Genomic DNA, 15991 nt, shown 5'->3' on the forward strand with positions numbered 1-15991 from the left:
TTCTGCCTGTCTTTGCTTATATATTACTTGCTTTCAAGCCACCACATTTCCTAGCACGTCTTCCTTGGTGTTTGGGTATGACCTAAGGTCATCTGTACAGCGAACTGTACGGCTTCTGCATGTTGAAAATGGCCCTCAGGCAGGCAAGATTTTCTTTTAATTAATTAATTTTGTTTACTAATGTAACTAAAGAGTTAAAGGTGAGGAAGCGATTTGACTGTAAACTAACAAACTGAGCTGGAGGAAAATAGCTATCAATGCTTTGAGTAAAACATTCAGCCTACGTGACCTTGATGCAGTTTCCCTTCATTTTGACTGCTAGTGGTATAAGATGGTGACTTGGAGAGAAAAGCAGGATTAGTTATGTGGATTTCTTCTAAATGTTAGTAAATGGCAATTTCCTGAATAAGAGTGTCTGGTCTTTTGTAGCAGTTTGGATGGAAAATGTCAAAGCTAAGTGCCAGGCTGTCAGATGCAGGGATTCAAGTTGAAAGGACTGAATAATAGAGAAGTATAATGACAGATGGTGCACTGGAAAGGGCATAAAGGGAGAGCAGCTCACTCACAGCATCTGCTTAAATTAATACCACTGTCAAGTAAAGAGGAAGGGTAAAAAGTGGACATGAAATGTTAAATGACTAGAATATAAAATTGCTTTCAAATAAAAGCTTTGTAATGTAGCTCTGTTCCCCCAGCATGTCCTGTGCTGAGCAGGAGCAGATGTGTGAAATTTATCCAGCATATAGTAATCATTTTTTAAATGGGAGATGAGCCCTAATTGGGATAGAAAAAAGTTGTATTATCATCTTTTCATCATTACCATGTAGTTACTGTTGCAGCACTGCAGGGGGCGATAATGTCAAAGGGGAGTCAGTAGCTGCGACCAAATCCTCATTTAAGTTTGACAGTGTTTCTAGTAGATGTTGGCAGATGGCTTGAGCATGAAGTAAGGCTGCGGTTTAGGAAAGGCCTCAGAGAGGACTGGTGGCGGCTCCCGGGCTGGGCAGATCCCAGTGTACTAATGAGAAGTGAATTTATTGCACAAACAGCTTGTAGTGCAGGAGGTGGTCATATACAGACAGAGAACCAGGGGCACATATCGTCGTTTATCTCCAATTCACAGCAGTTTAGTGTGCAATAAGATTAAAATGTGTGGCAATTTTCTGCCATGAAGACTTTATAGTCAATCAATTTTCAATAAATCAGTTACCATAGTCGTCAGACTGATCTGGTGTGAGATGATCTGAGATCACCGTATAAGCACAACATTTACACAGTCTCTCTTTTGGTGCTTGTTACAGTTTCTCAGCATATCAAGTGGAGTAAAATCATGTATGACGCCAGGTGCTAAGTAATTAGGACATACACAGTGTTTATAGGTGAAGGTGTAAGGATATAATTGGCTTGCTACGATGCATGAGTGTCTGTTCTAATGTATTTATGACAGCTAATCAGGCTTAGTGGAGCTGGGTCATCACACAGTTTTGTGAGTGAGTGCAAGCGGTGTGCATCAAGACAGATGAGCCCATGTGTACTCTGCTTTGTTGATCAGTTTTTTTCTTCATATTTCTTAAAGCCTCATAGAAATACATTAAATGGGATTTAAACCATCACTTCTTAACATAAACAGAAAGGTAAGCATTACATTTAATTGCTGTTTATTACATATGAAGCTATATAAAAACAATATAGTTGGACTGTTCTTAAAGCAGAACACTTTCAGACATGAGATCCTTGCACAGTAAGTAAAATGACAGCTAAAAGTAATACAAATACTGTCAGACTGCAAGCTGCATGTTTGTCAGAGTTGAAGGACGAAGGAAGCTGCTATTTCTTCCAGGTGAGGCATCCTTCACAGATATAATACGTTAGCAAAAGCTGATTTGCAGGTTTTACATGTGCAGGATGATGCCGACGTTGACCCCTCACATACCGGTACCACAGCCCACCTATTCCCAGGCCAGGGAGAATCTGGTGAAAGCTATCCCACCCAAGCTCCTCTGTCTACTGGCCTGTGGAGGTAAAGATTGTCGCTACGAGGGACCAGAGTGCTGGAAGCTGAACCAGCAAGTTATTCGAGGCATTTTCTCCTCCTGGTGAGAGTGTTTGGCAATCTCACACATAATTTTGTGTTGCGCGTGTTTTCGCAAAACGGTAAGGAGTCCATGCTGACTGTGAACTTCTACTTGTCTCAGGGTAACAGATGACATAGTTGCCATGGCAAGACCATCAAGTTATCTAATTGAGAAGTACAACATCATAGATCAGTTTCAAAGGTAATCACTGGTCAGTATTGTCTGTGTAGTAAATTGATGCATGACGCCTGCAACCTTACAGTAATTACTGCAAAAAAGGAAGGACATAAAGCATCTTGTATCACTTTTTTACAACGACACTTGACGATCGTAGTAGTTTTAAAACTTCTGGAACTGTGGACACATAGCAAGTAACAAACAAAAAACCTTTGAGATGAACACCAAGTGTCTGCAGGTTTCCTCCAGTTTTTGACTTTATTTGCAGGTTAAACATCAGGTCGATCGTTAACATGCAGCTCCCAGGCGAGCATGCTCACTGTGGACCTCCTCTGGACCCTGAAAGTGGTTTCACCTACTCTCCTCAGATCTTCATGGACAATGACAGTGAGATCTTAAAACACTGAAAGCAAAGCATATTTATTTTCAATACAGAAAACAGTTTATTTTGTGTGCAAACATTATGCTGATGGCTTTAATGCTCTTTCCTTCAGCTCACTATTCTTATGTACATATGTTTATGTGCAGTTTACTTTTACAACTTTGGGATGCCAGATTTTGGAGTGTCATCTCTTGTTGGGTTAATTGACGCAGTGAAGGTTATTGCCTTTGCGGTGAGGGAAGGAAGAGTGGCCGTGCACTGTCATGCAGGCCTGGGGAGGACAGGTAGGGTTAAAAATATATTCCATGTAAGTAAGTATTGCATGTTGCAGATTGGCCACATATAATGCTCTTGCTGTGTTCCTGATCGCCAGGTGTCCTGATAGCTTGCTACTTAATCTACACCTTGCGCATCAGCCCGAGTGAGGCCGTCCACTTTGTGCGGATTAAACGACCTCGCTCTATCCAAACCCGGGCACAGATAAGCAAGGTGTTTGATTTTGCTCGCCTGCTTAGCACACAGCTGGTTCAATACCCAGACCTTAGCCTGAGACACGGAGCCCCTTTCACCCTGCAGCACTATCTAAACCGACAAGCACTCCTACTGCACGGCAAGGAGGCTCGCAATCTCAGACAAACACCAAAGGTCTGGATTTTGTCATCATAATACATTAATCCTGTGTCATGAAATGCCTGGTAGAGCAATTAACCTTCTCCTCTTTTCTGACTTCCACTTGATTAGGTGGTGTACCTCCTGTGTGTGCGTCTCTCCTGCTTGGCTCTGGGTCTTCCTTCACCTCCAGAGGTCTATACTGAACTGGACAAGAGGTCCGCACTTAGGGTCCTGAGCAGCACTGTGAGAGAGACTCTGGTGTCCAAGCAGTACTTGCCCTTGCTGAGAGAAGGTCATAGAAGCTCGTGGGCAGGTTCGGGGTCAATGTCCTCATGGGATGACCCGTTAGGATTCTTGGAGAGGAAGAGGGAGGTACTGATGGACAAACGCAGCTACAGTGACTCTGATCTCAGCAAGATCAAGGTAAATGAGGTCAAATTTTAAAATTGTGCACACAGAATTATTCAAATTCTTGAATAATAATGTAAAATGGGTCTGGTTATAAAGGATTTGTCCCCCTTTGTTGCGTTTTGTACTGAAGGGATCGGAGCTGAATCCATACTGCACCACAGCTCTTGGAGATGAGAACCAGTGGTGTTTGCCGGAACGTATGCGAACTGATCTCAGACCAGTTAGTCCAGTTTTTGGTGGGCTTTCATCAGGCTACCAAACCACCAAAAAGGAAACTCATATACTCAATATTCCAGTGTCCAGCATGAGAACAAACAGCAGCTGTGCTAAGCAGTCAAAGTGCAAGGCTAAAAAGGCTCTACCCAAATACAGTTCCAATGTGGAGGTAACCTTACATTTATTTATAAAAATGGTAACAGTAAAGAAAGCTTTGCTGTGGATGTGTTCTAACCAATGTCACATGCAGCTGTGCAGAAATCCACATAACCTAGGCCCGACCTCGACGGCTCGTCCTGTAGCTAAAGCAATGTCAGAGCAGGGTCCTCCAGGAGAAACAGTTCTGCAAAGGTCGGCTCTGCTGCAGGTAAAACGAACAAACAAGTAATCATTGTTATGAATCAGAACATATCAGTGAATTAATACTACCACTCACTTTTTCTATAGGAGGAACTGAATAGTAGTGAGTGTGGCTGGGCTCTGCTGGTCACTGAATCAGATCCTCATGTTCTCTGCTGTCTCTTGTGGACCTGGCTGGAGAAGCTGAGGGTTAGTGGCATCACACAAGGGATTTCTGATTAAGCACCCTGTACTGCAGTAAACATTTGTCTCTCACTTTTATTGGTTTTCTCCAATCTCATTCAGGACCCTGTCCTCAGTGCCGAGGACATAGAAAGACTGAGTATTAGAGCAAGCAACAGGAATCCTCTCAGTGTGCTCAAGAAAGTAAGCAAACAATCTCCTGGGCTTTCTTACTAAGCATTTATACATTTATACGTAGATCTCCTTAGATGCAAGATGTTATTTGGGATATTACATTGTTACAGCCACAGAGACACACCATTTACTGTCTGCTGAGCTGCGTGAGCACAGTCACCAGCCTTTGTCCACACAGAGAGGAGGCAGTGCTTCACCGCCTGATACGGGCACTTACAAGGGTAAGACAGAGTGGAAGTTCAATGAGTAAATCATGTTGCATTTGTTCTAAATATGAAAACTTTTTTTCAAGTGTTATAATTTTCCTTTTTTTTAAATAAACACACATATATACATGTATCTTACAGCGCTCCCAAGAGGAAATGGAAAGCCTTGCACCTCTAATGAAAGTCATGAAGGCCACTTTGAGAGAAACCTTCCACAACTACAGATACTTCACTAGAGCCTGCAGCACCAATGCTACACTTTGAAGACAAGAGTTTATACAGAAACAAAAACTGATACTGCATATTGTTGTTGTTGGGGTTTTTCCCCCCCACAGAGACATTTTGACAAATCAGAGGAAAAAAAATTGAGGTGCAAGCACTTAAATAAATGATTGCTTAATTCTGTCTAATTACTTTAGTTGTAGGATCCTGTAAGTGTTTGCCATCACACTGAGATGCCACTTTTTTCCCTAATTCCAAATATGACAAAATAGAGCACCCACTGTGAAAAATGCCCTTTACAGTTTGGTTTTTGGAGTGCATTTAAAGCAGAATTTGATATATAAAGACCAACCTCCCCCTTCATGTCTCATATTTATCTTCCCTTTTTTAAAATATCCCTATTTCACAATAAATGTGGGCCTAACAAAATTGCTAATAACCTATACTGATTTAGATGTAAGAAATAAAGTATCACCTACACAATCTAACGAGAACTATTACCTGCTCTACTCTTTCAGTCTAAGCCGTGTTAATGTGCTTCAATTGTAACTGTCCCCTCTGGCACTAAAATATTTTGTTTATGATGTGTCCTGCTTACACTGTTACACACTTCACAGGGGACAATGAAAATGTGCCAATGTCTATAAATTAAGCCTAAGATATTTCCAGTAGAGGGCATTAAGATTAAGTCATATATTTGTTTGTTTCCGTGGATTAAGATGATTTGAAGTATTTGAAACAGTTACCAGGCAAAGAGTATAAACTACATCTGTGCCATGGACCAGTCCTGCATAGAGTGCTAGAAAAGTGGTTAAACTTGAAATAAAGTTAGAATTAAAAAAACAAACATTTAATGAGTTTAGCACTGAATAGTATATCAGGTCCTGTCATTAGTTCTAAGAGGTTAAATCCAAGCAGTGTGCCCACAGTGTGACCCTGTAGCAGAACAGCATTTCATACCTAATAAATCATTTACAACATCTGCATAATGTATTGCATGTATATACTTCTTGCATGTCTCTGGTTAAATGTGAGTGAGTCAGATATTATACCAGGGAGCCAAGACACCCCAACAGAGCTGACTAGAAACCTTTCCCTTTTTTTCATTGTTATTATTAGTAGTATTTTTTTATCGGTCAAACTGGTTAAAGAACATTATATCCAACACATATTAAGAATAAATGTCAGAGAGTCATTGCCATGGAAACGTTGTCATAGTGAAGTTGACAACCATTAAACAATCTGTGTTTGGGTTCAGCGCACATGCTCATTTCTGTGGAAAAAGCCTGTCACGGACTCTAAGCAGGATCGGGATTTTGTGAGGTAAAAATCACGAATCTGTTTACTTTATTTCACCAACTGAATAAAACTGAAAGCAGTCAGTGATTCGTTAGTTTGGAACGCAAACGGTAGAAACAGTTTTTCTTTATTTATTTTTTTGGTGAAAGATTTACAGCTTTTTCTGTTAAAAACATAATCAACCAGGCCTCCGTCAAACAAAAGTCAAGCGTAAGTAAAGCCATGTATGATTCATGAACTTAGCTCGATGCTTTATATAACTCATTAACATGGCTAGCGCTTGTTTTCACAGGTGAGCGCAAAGCTGTTTTATAATTATTGATCACTTATGCTCAATCAGTGCGAGTTAGCAAATGACTAACGTTTCTTTCTGGCGTTAGTGTTGTTATTCATATGACATATGAAATGAGTTATGGTTGTCATTGTTATTATTGTTCCAAATCTGTTGCCATGATTAGCACCGTGGTGTTGCTGTTCCAGGTGAAGCCACACTCGTGTTACTACTGAGCCACTCAGAAAGGTGCAGGATTTGAAAGAACTTTGAGTTGGCAAACGCTTAAAGAGCCTTCATCGATAGTAATGCACTTTCATGACATGGCAAATCTGCTAAATCAAACATGTGGACCTACCTGCTGTGGTTAATAAGGGATCAGCTGAATATATATATATACCACAGAAGGATGAGTGATTTTATCTTTTTTTTTTCTTTCTTTTTTAATGTGCAAACCCCCCTTAGTCATTTTATTTTTTTTCCATGACTTTCTCTGTCAAGGTAATGATGAAGGCTGATCCCTGGGTTGGCACCTGGAGGCCCCACAAGCCAAGAGGTCCTATAGCTGCCCTCTATGGTAGCCCGGGGCCCAAGTATGCACTGCCTGGACTCACAGGTAGTGTTAGAGAATTTTTTTTTTGTTATCAGCACAATTATTATTAGTAGTAGTAGCAGTAGTATTCAATAAGGGTGTGTTCTGATTCTATGATAAAGGTGTGTCTCAGCACGACCCTACCAAATGCAAAGCCCCAATGTTCAGCTTTGGGATGCGTCGTAAGGAGGTCAATAATAACGTTTCCCCTGGGCCAAGATACCTGATTCCCACCAACATGACCAGAGAGGGCCTGAGCAGCATGCCTTCATTTTCACTCCACGGCCGTCCAAAGGAGCCCAAGTTCTTCGAGCCTCCTGGACCAGGTCAGCAGAACTCCTAACACATTAAACGCATATGAAGATGCTTTACTCCTGGTCTCAGTGTCTTTATACAAATTTCTTTGTTGCTGTCAGGTCAATATTCCCCAGAGCACTCAGCAAAGTGGATCTACCGCGCTGCGCCTGCTTATTCACTGTTAGCCAGGCACAAGGAATTAGGTGGCAACAAAACACCAGGTAAAATATGTATTTGTTGTTTTGTATTTGTACTATGAATAAAAAAGTTTCATAGTACAAAATCTGTAAGCTTTATCTCTTGCTCCTACTGCAGGTCCTGCAACCTATTCCCTGCCTCCCATGATAGGGAACACTGCGGTTGCATCTTCTGCTCCCTGCTTCTCATTACGTGGCCGCAACAAAATCGGAACCTTCTATGATGACCAAAGCAAGGTGCAGAGTTATATATGTAACATGTCTTTTAAGAGTTATATTTCCCTGAAAAATTTTGTCATTTTTTAATGAATTTATATTATTGGGAGGTTTTAGTTTCTTTGTGTGACCTTTGACTTCTCATGGACATCAGTTCCAGTAGTTTCCCACTGTACTCCTGTTTACAGATTAAACCTGTGTATAAACTTTACATCTTGTCTTTTTAGTGTAAAGTGTTTGTTTTTGGCTGAGTTTGTATTAGTTTGCTGTAAACAATTTTTATGTCTTCTAAGTAATATTTATTGAATTAATACAGGTTAATATTGGTGGTAGTTATGAGGATTTGGTGTTAATATAATCATTAAAAATAGAGTTTACACATCACTCTATGTAGTCCTCTAAAAAACTAAGTAAGCCCCATGGTTCGATAGCTTGTAGAGCCTTCATCAGCAATAACGTGAAGCAACATGGAGTAATCTCTCCCTGTATAACGTTTCTCTGACATGATTGTGGAGGTATTTTATCTCAGTCTTCTTTACAATATTGCTTCAGTTCATAGAAGTCTGCAGGCATTCCTTTATGCACAGCTCTTTTAAAGCCCCTTTAAGGCATTTGTGCTGATACGCTGTTTTGTTTTCTCCAAATGTGGTGCTGTGCGGTATGGACGAACATCTCCAACACTGGTCTTTGTTGTCTGTTAAGAATTGTTCTGGAAGTCTTGTGGTTTGATCCAATGCAAAATTACACATGAAAACCATGCTGCCACGTTTTTTTTTAATAGAGAAGACTATTTCTTTTGGCAACACTTCCAAACAAGCTGTGCTTATTCCTTTGTTCTCTAATTCTACTGTCATGAACTTTTTCATTTAACCTGCTAACTGAGGCCTGAAATGTCTGTTTTTGTAGAGGTGCTCAGACTGGCCTGTGAAAAACTTTTTCATGTGACTAGTAAAAACAGTGTTTAACAGTTGTAATGGTGATACATGGTTATATAATGCATTTCATTGCAAATTTCACTTCCATTAAAATTTATCTAAATCATTGTAGCTATTATATATAGCTATTACACCTCTCCCCCAACAGGACCACTAGCTGACTGATAAGGTGTGTGCCATCACATTAAATTTCATTACTCAAATTCCAAAAATATATACAAAGCACATATAAAAACCTGCACAGAAATTGCATTGCATCATGATTATATATTAACAAATTTTCTATTTTATCTCATTTACTGATCTACTTTTGAAATGGCTCATAAGTGAAATTTGCTAAGACAAGTTAAGATGAGAAGGGAGAAACACCCTTCAACCATCTTGTGGTTGTTGATATTGTGTAGTTTGTCAACTAGAGGGCACTTTGTAACTTACCTGTTGGCAACAGGTGTTTGCAAATCCACAAATACAACAACCAGCTGATCCAAGCAGCTATAGGCAGATTGTAAATGAGTAACCTACAGCTTGTTGGAGCAGAGAACAAGTTTATTTTTAAACTGCACTGTCATATTATCTAAGTAAGGACTCATAAGTGATGATACGCAACAAATGCTAGGAAAATCTGTTTATGTTCCATGTGTCTGACAGAAAAAAAATAAATTGCCAAATATTGGTATCTTAAAAATCCTCCATCAGGCTCTATTCCCTATGTATATGAAACAAAACCATAACCACAACACAGACTGTAGCAGGACAGTGTGAGGCCAGACTGGTTACATACAGGTATAAAAGTTACTCAAGCAAACCCTAAAAAGCTGAAACCAAACCAAAACAAAAAAAACCCTAGCAACTGTGGTTTACTGTTGTTGTCTATACTTTTGTTTCTCTTGGCCGCAGACTCCTGGCCCTGCTGCCTATAAAGTTGTGGACCCCAGTATTTATGGGCAGAAGCCTCCTCAATTCAGCATGACAGGCCGCAACTTCACTCCCGGTGAAACCACAGCGAAACCAGGACCAGGAGCATACAACCCTGAGCAAGTAAGAAACCTGATCATGTCGTGTTCTTATTATCCTAAATGCTCCACAAATATGAACATTTTTTATTCATCAAGATTTTTCCTTCCTAGGTAAACCTCACAAAAACCAAAGCCCCGAGCTTTACCTTTGGATTGCGTCATTCTGAGTACATCCTACCAGCTCCTGGGAATGTTATGGAATAGTGTCCTCTGTCATCTCTTAATTTAACTGGAAATGACCACAGAAGTTTTTCAATAAAGCATAAAATACAAACTGCTCAGCGCAACAGTGAGATTGTATTTTGATGCCAAAGAATTTAGGCCAGATTTCTCCATTTGTCATATTTGAGGTCAGTTAAGGAAAAAATACTTTAAGAAATTGCTCGTCTTTTTACAGAATAAGATAAATTTACTGTTTCTGTCTTATGTCTCAACTTTGTGGAATTTCCAGGTTACGGTTTAGCCTTTTGCACAGAGTTTATAGCAGAACCTCTGCAATCCCAATTCCTGAGTTAGTCATTTGGTATTTTGCAAAGTGCCACTTTAATGTGCATCCAACTTTCATACCAGGCTGTATGATACATACAAACTACATGATCAGTGATATTTTGCTTTTGCTATTTATATTATCCACAGAGCCACTAAATTGTTAAAGTCAGCCGATACAGAAGATTTAATACCTGTAGACATAGCCTATGTGCAAGAATAATGTTATTTTGCTTTTATATTTGGCCAAATACTAGCAGCTTATGAAACAGATTGTTGGCTTTATGTGAAAAGAAAAAAAGTGTGTGAAACTGCCTAATAGAGCTGTGAAAAGGGTTTTCAGAGAACTCCATGCAATCCTGTGAAAACCTAAGTACACGCTTACACTAGTACACTCTGTGATGGGTTATAAGGACATTTCCAAACAATTTAATTCTACAGTGAGAAAAACTATTCAAGGCAGTTGCCAGATATTTGTCTTTGTAGGAATGTATTTCCCAGCAAAATCAACCCAAAGTTAGACATTGCAATGCTCAGACAAACTGCAAAGAAATCCAAGCACTACATCTCAGACTCTACAGGCCTGAGTTATATCATGTTTAAAGTTTATGGCACCACAATCCAAAAAAGGCTGAACAAGCATGGCTTCACTGAAGCCCCCTTTTCTCTCAAAAGAGCACTGCAGCAAAGCTTAGTTTTGCATCTCAACGAACCACAAGACTCCTGGAAATATCTTCTTTGGACAGAGAAGACCAAAGTTCACAGCACCACATTTAAAGAAAACTAAAGAGAGCATATCAGTACAAACACCTCATACCAACAGTCAAACACAGTGGTGGAGGAGTGATGATGTTGGCTGGTTTTGGAGCCACAGGACTTGGGGACTTTGCATCTTGGGCATCTTTCCTAGGTTTTGTTGTATAGCAAAGTTTTGTAGAATCAAATGTGATGCCATCTGTCCTATGAATTAAGCATGGCCAAAACTGGGTCACTGATTACTTCAAATTATTGCTGCTAAAGCTGGTTAGAGGCAACCAAATCAGTACTGTAGTTACACTGTTTTTTCATTCCAAATATGACAAGATAGAGTACCCACTGTGAAACATGCCCAACAAAATGGCTAATAACCCCTACTACAGGGTGGGCCATTTATATGGATACACCGTAATGACATGGGAATGGTTGGTGATATTAAAGTCCTCAAGCTCATGAAAGAATAAAGTTACGTTGAAACCAAGCACACCATTGTTTTTCTTGTGACATCACCAATAAGTTTGATGTGTCACATGGCCCTCTTCCTATTGAAAAAACAAAAGTTGTATCCAAGATGGCCGACTTCTAAATGGCCACCATGGTCACATGGTCCTTGAGGAGTTTGCCCCCTCACATATACTAATGTGCCACAAACAGGACTTTAATATCACCAACCATAACCTTGTTATTACGGTGTATCCATATAAATGGCCCACCCTGTATTTTAGATGTAATTTAATGATTTTTAGTGTGCTTATTGTTTCACACACTGCTTCTGCATTTGACCTTTCCTTCTATAAACAAATGGACCCAGTACTAGGACCTGGTAAAAAAAAAAAAAAAGTAGCCATTTTTTTTAATATGTATGTAAAACCTTTTAAGAACCTATGCTTCCAGAAAAAGTCAAAATAGAATTCATGTGTTTCATAGTTTGGTCATATATTTCTCCCCCTCTTACATGCTACAACTGTCAGCGATATTGGCATATAGCAGCACTCTACAGAGGACAGTAAAGGTGTACTAGGTGTGTGGATAAACATAGGTATGAGAAATATTGGGCCAGATACATTTTTTAGTGTTGGAGGAAAGCACATGGTGATATATGAGGAATGTGAAGCTAGGAAGAAGACCACTGAGGTTGTGCAGGTTAAAGCGGGTAACAACATAAGCTATGCCGAGGCTGTTAAAAGGTGCAAAAACAGAAAGGAAAAACGGAGATAGGAAGACTTCAACAGATGTCATCACCAGGTTTGACTCAATTAGACAGAACAGATACTGAAAGCAGTGGAAAAGATATTCATTGCATATGTAGTCAACTGTGCTGATCAAGTAAAATACAAGACAGAAAAAATCTAAATGGTTGTGAGGGGAGCACAATCATTTATGAGAGGGATTTCATGGGAACATATACACAAAAGACCAGGGAAGATGGGAAGCCAGGAACATCACAAGAGAAGATAATACGATTATGTTGCAATAGAATTCCAGAAGTTTATTAGAAAATGGACAAGAGTTTAAAGGATTCATAAAATTCTTTTTAATAAGACACCTGATATCATTTGCATCCAGGAAACATGGCTCACACCAAATTTAGATTTTGTAATCAAAGGATATAGCAGTGTAGGTAGAGATAGGAAAGAAAGTAAAGGAGGAGGATGTGTAATTTTTGTAGAACAAGGTATTCAGTATAGAGTTCTAGCAATAGGTATGCAGTTGAAATATATTGTAATTGAAACATGGACAAAGAAAGGAAGTATTAAAGTTGTTAATTTTTGCAATCCATATAAAAGGCTGTCATTATATTTTATGGAAGAAATGGATACGTACATAGAAGGAAAAGTGGAATGGTGTGGAGACTTTAATGCTCACGGCACAGCATGAGGTAATTACAGGGAGTGCAGAATTATTAGGCAAATGAGTATTTTGTCCACATCATCCTCTTCATGCATGTTGTCTTACTCCAAGCTGTATAGGCTCGAAAGCCTACTACCAATTAAGCATATTAGGTGATGTGCATCTCTGTAATGAGAAGGGGTGTGGTCTAATGACATCAACACCCTATATCAGGTGTGCATAATTATTAGGCAACGTCCTTTCCTTTGGCAAAATGGGTCAAAAGAAGGACTTGACAGGCACAGAAAAGTCAAAAATAGTGAGATATCTTGCAGAGGGATGCAGCAGTCTCAAAATTGCAAAGCTTCTGAAGCGTGATCATCGAACAATCAAGCGTTTCATTCAAAATAGTCAACAGGGTCGCAAGAAGCGTGTGGAAAAACCAAGGCGCAAAATAACTGCCCATGAACTGAGAAAAGTCAAGCGTGCAGCTGCCAAGATGCCACTTGCCACCAGTTTGGCCATATTTCAGAGCTGCAACATCACTGGAATGCCCAAAAGCACAAGGTGTGCAATACTCAGAGACATGGCCAAGGTAAGAAAGGCTGAAAGACGACCACCACTGAACAAGACACACAAGCTGAAACATCAAGACTGGGCCAAGAAATATCTCAAGACTGGTTTTTCTAAGGTTTTATGGACTGATGAAATGAGAGTGAGTCTTGATGGGCCAGATGGATGGGCCCGTGGCTGGATTGGTAAAGGGCAGAGAGCTCCAGTCCGACTCAGACGCCAGCAAGGTGGAGGTGGAGTACTGGTTTGGGCTGGTATCATCAAAGATGAGCTTGTGGGGCCTTTTCGGGTTGAGGATGGAGTCAAGCTCAACTCCCAGTCCTACTGCCAGTTCCTGGAAGACACCTTCTTCAAGCAGTGGTACAGGAAGAAGTCTGCATCCTTCAAGAAAAACATGATTTTCATGCAGGACAATGCTCCATCACACGCGTCCAAGTACTCCACAGCGTGGCTGGCAAGAAAGGGTATAAAAGAAGAAAAACTAATGACATGGCCACCTTGTTCACCTGATCTGAACCCCATTGAGAACCTGTGGTCCATCATCAAATGTGAGATTTACAAGGAGGGAAAACAGTACACCTCTCTGAACAGTGTCTGGGAGGCTGTGGTTGCTGCTGCACGCAATGTTGATGGTGAACAGATCAAAACACTGACAGAATCCATGGATGGCAGGCTTTTGAGTGTCCTTGCAAAGAAAGGTGGCTATATTGGTCGCTGATTTGTTTTTGTTTTGTTTTTGAATGTCAGAAATGTATATTTGTGAATGTGGAGATGTTATATTGGTTTCACTGGTAAAAATAAATAATTGAAATGGGTATATATTTGTTTTTTGTTAAGTTGCCTAATAATTATGCACAGTAATAGTCACCTGCACGCACAGATATCCCCCTAAAATAGCTACAACTAAAAACAAACTACAAACTACTTCCAAAAACATTCAGCTTTGATATTAATGAGTTTTTTGGGTTCATTGAGAACATGGTTGTTGTTCAATAATAAAATTATTCCTCAAAAATACAACTTGCCTAATAATTCTGCACTCCCTGTATAATAATGAGAATGGAAATGTAACTGAGGAACTCACGGAAAACAAAAAGTATGTATGTTTGAATGATTGAAGTGGAACAAGAGTGAATGCAAGAGCGGGTACAGAAGAAGTAATTGATCTCACTTTGGTTTCAGAGTCACTAGCAGGCATTAGTAGATGGAAAGTAATTAGAGATAACACAATAGGTAGTGATCACGATCCTATAATGACAGAAATAAGTTTGAATGTGGAAGAGTATGGAATGGGAGCAGTAGAGATGTGTTTCAGTAGCACTGATTGGGAATCGTTTAGGCTCATAAGTGAACAGGAGTTACAAAAAGTTGATTTAAGTGTTGGTGTTGATGATTTTAATTTATCTGTGTGTTGTGCCATTTTATAAATCAGCAGCAAATTGATTTATAAAGGAGAAAGGAGGTAAGACCAAGAAGAAGACTACCGTGGTGGACAAAGAAATGTGATGAAGCAATTAAGGCTTGAAATAAAGCTTTCAAAATGTTGAAAAGAAATTGTAACGCTCAGAACCTTATTGAGTATAAAAGGTTACAGGGTAATTTGAGAAGAGTTGTAAAAAATGCAAAGAGAGATTTGTGGAGGAATTTCTGTAATTCAGCAGGAAGACAGACTAAAATAAATCAGGAATGGTCAATGATAAGGGAAATGATTGGGATTAAAAGAGATTATAGGTATCCAATCCTGAGTGATGGAGATATAACAGCAATTAGAAACGAAGAGAAGGCTAATATCATGGCAAAATCATTTGCTAAAATTCATAGTTCAGACAAAATCGATGGAAAGGAAAAGAAGAAAAGGACAGACATTGGCAGAGAATGGATAATTATTAAGACAAGAGGGAGATACTAATGATTTACTAAATATATAATTTACACAAACAGAATTGAACAGGGCTCCTTGTTAGGAGAAAGAGGTAAAGAAGTCAAAGAGTTTTGGGTGGACAGCAACCCAGAAAGCAATAGAAATTCAAAAAGATCAAATTAATATAAGCCCAGTAGTCCCATTACCAGTAGCACCACTACTTTCAGACTCTAGTTCATCATTGGCCTGCTTGGATAACAGTCCTTCAGAAGCCTGACCAGACAAACTGCTGTTTTCTACAGTCATTGGATGGGAGTGATTGCTAAATTTGTCTGGATACCAGCACATTATTTTATTGTCAATGAGGTGGCAGATAAAATTGCAACGCAGGCTGCTAAAGGAGATCAAGTCGGTTTACATAGCAGTATTAGCAAAACTGAAATGAGGAGCACGATAAAACAGAAAATGAGGGAAAGATGGCAAAAGTGGTGTGAGGAGGAGAGGACGGGGAGATAGTTTTATTCTATTCAAAGGAAAACCAGAAGAGAAGAGACAATAATATCTCGAATCAGATTTGGACACACTGGATTAAACAGTTCACTATTCATTATAGGGAAACATGAAATGGGGAAATTTAGTCGCTG

At 39.6% G+C, this 15991-nt stretch overlaps 2 protein-coding genes across 4 annotated transcripts; both read left to right on the plus strand.

Annotated features, from left to right (window-relative positions):
* The first annotated feature begins 1473 nt into the window (after window positions 1-1473).
* Window positions 1474-6000, plus strand: LOC113026896 (protein tyrosine phosphatase domain-containing protein 1). Its single transcript, XM_026176164.2, has 13 exons — window positions 1474-1634; window positions 1905-2096; window positions 2196-2276; window positions 2521-2639; window positions 2781-2918; window positions 3008-3279; window positions 3376-3669; window positions 3788-4042; window positions 4124-4240; window positions 4321-4422; window positions 4519-4599; window positions 4701-4811; window positions 4938-6000. Exons 2-13 carry the CDS (start codon window positions 1906-1908, stop codon window positions 5058-5060), a joined length of 1884 nt encoding a protein of 627 aa, XP_026031949.2. The 5' UTR covers window positions 1474-1634; window position 1905; the 3' UTR covers window positions 5061-6000.
* A 157-nt stretch (window positions 6001-6157) lies between these two features.
* Window positions 6158-10115, plus strand: cimap1b (ciliary microtubule associated protein 1B). 3 transcript variants are annotated; one of them, XM_026176165.2, is made up of 7 exons: window positions 6158-6341; window positions 7090-7204; window positions 7303-7506; window positions 7597-7698; window positions 7793-7911; window positions 9723-9863; window positions 9953-10115. In XM_026176165.2, the coding sequence occupies exons 2-7, from the start codon at window positions 7093-7095 to the stop codon at window positions 10043-10045; spliced, it is 771 nt and encodes a 256-aa protein (XP_026031950.1). In that variant the 5' UTR covers window positions 6158-6341; window positions 7090-7092; the 3' UTR covers window positions 10046-10115. The 3 variants fall into 3 exon arrangements, with proteins under 3 accessions (XP_026031950.1, XP_026031951.1, XP_080160905.1); XM_026176166.2 differs by lacking the exon at window positions 6158-6341 and adding an exon at window positions 6356-6527; XM_080304779.1 differs by lacking the exon at window positions 6158-6341 and having other exon boundaries at window positions 6565-7204.
* The last annotated feature ends 5876 nt before the right edge of the window (window positions 10116-15991 follow it).

Source organism: Astatotilapia calliptera, chromosome 7 (genome assembly GCF_964374335.1).
Source record: "Astatotilapia calliptera chromosome 7, fAstCal68.1, whole genome shotgun sequence".
Taxonomy (NCBI): domain Eukaryota; kingdom Metazoa; phylum Chordata; class Actinopteri; order Cichliformes; family Cichlidae; genus Astatotilapia; species Astatotilapia calliptera.

What these genes read in the sequence shown, in the direction of transcription:
- LOC113026896 (XM_026176164.2), top strand. Translation starts at nt 1,906, where the DNA reads ATGATGCCGACGTTGACCCCTCACATACCGGTACCACAGCCCACCTAT. An exon ending in GATCTTCATGGACAATGACA is followed by an intron (nt 2,640 to 2,780) that starts GTGAGATCTTAA and finishes GTTTATGTGCAG; the next exon opens with TTTACTTTTACAACTTTGGG. An exon ending in TGATACGGGCACTTACAAGG is followed by an intron (nt 4,812 to 4,937) that starts GTAAGACAGAGT and finishes TGTATCTTACAG; the next exon opens with CGCTCCCAAGAGGAAATGGA.
- cimap1b (XM_080304779.1), top strand. Translation starts at nt 7,072, where the DNA reads ATGACTTTCTCTGTCAAGGTAATGATGAAGGCTGATCCCTGGGTTGGC. An exon ending in AGGTGGCAACAAAACACCAG is followed by an intron (nt 7,699 to 7,792) that starts GTAAAATATGTA and finishes CTCCTACTGCAG; the next exon opens with GTCCTGCAACCTATTCCCTG. An exon ending in TCTATGATGACCAAAGCAAG is followed by an intron (nt 7,912 to 9,722) that starts GTGCAGAGTTAT and finishes TCTTGGCCGCAG; the next exon opens with ACTCCTGGCCCTGCTGCCTA.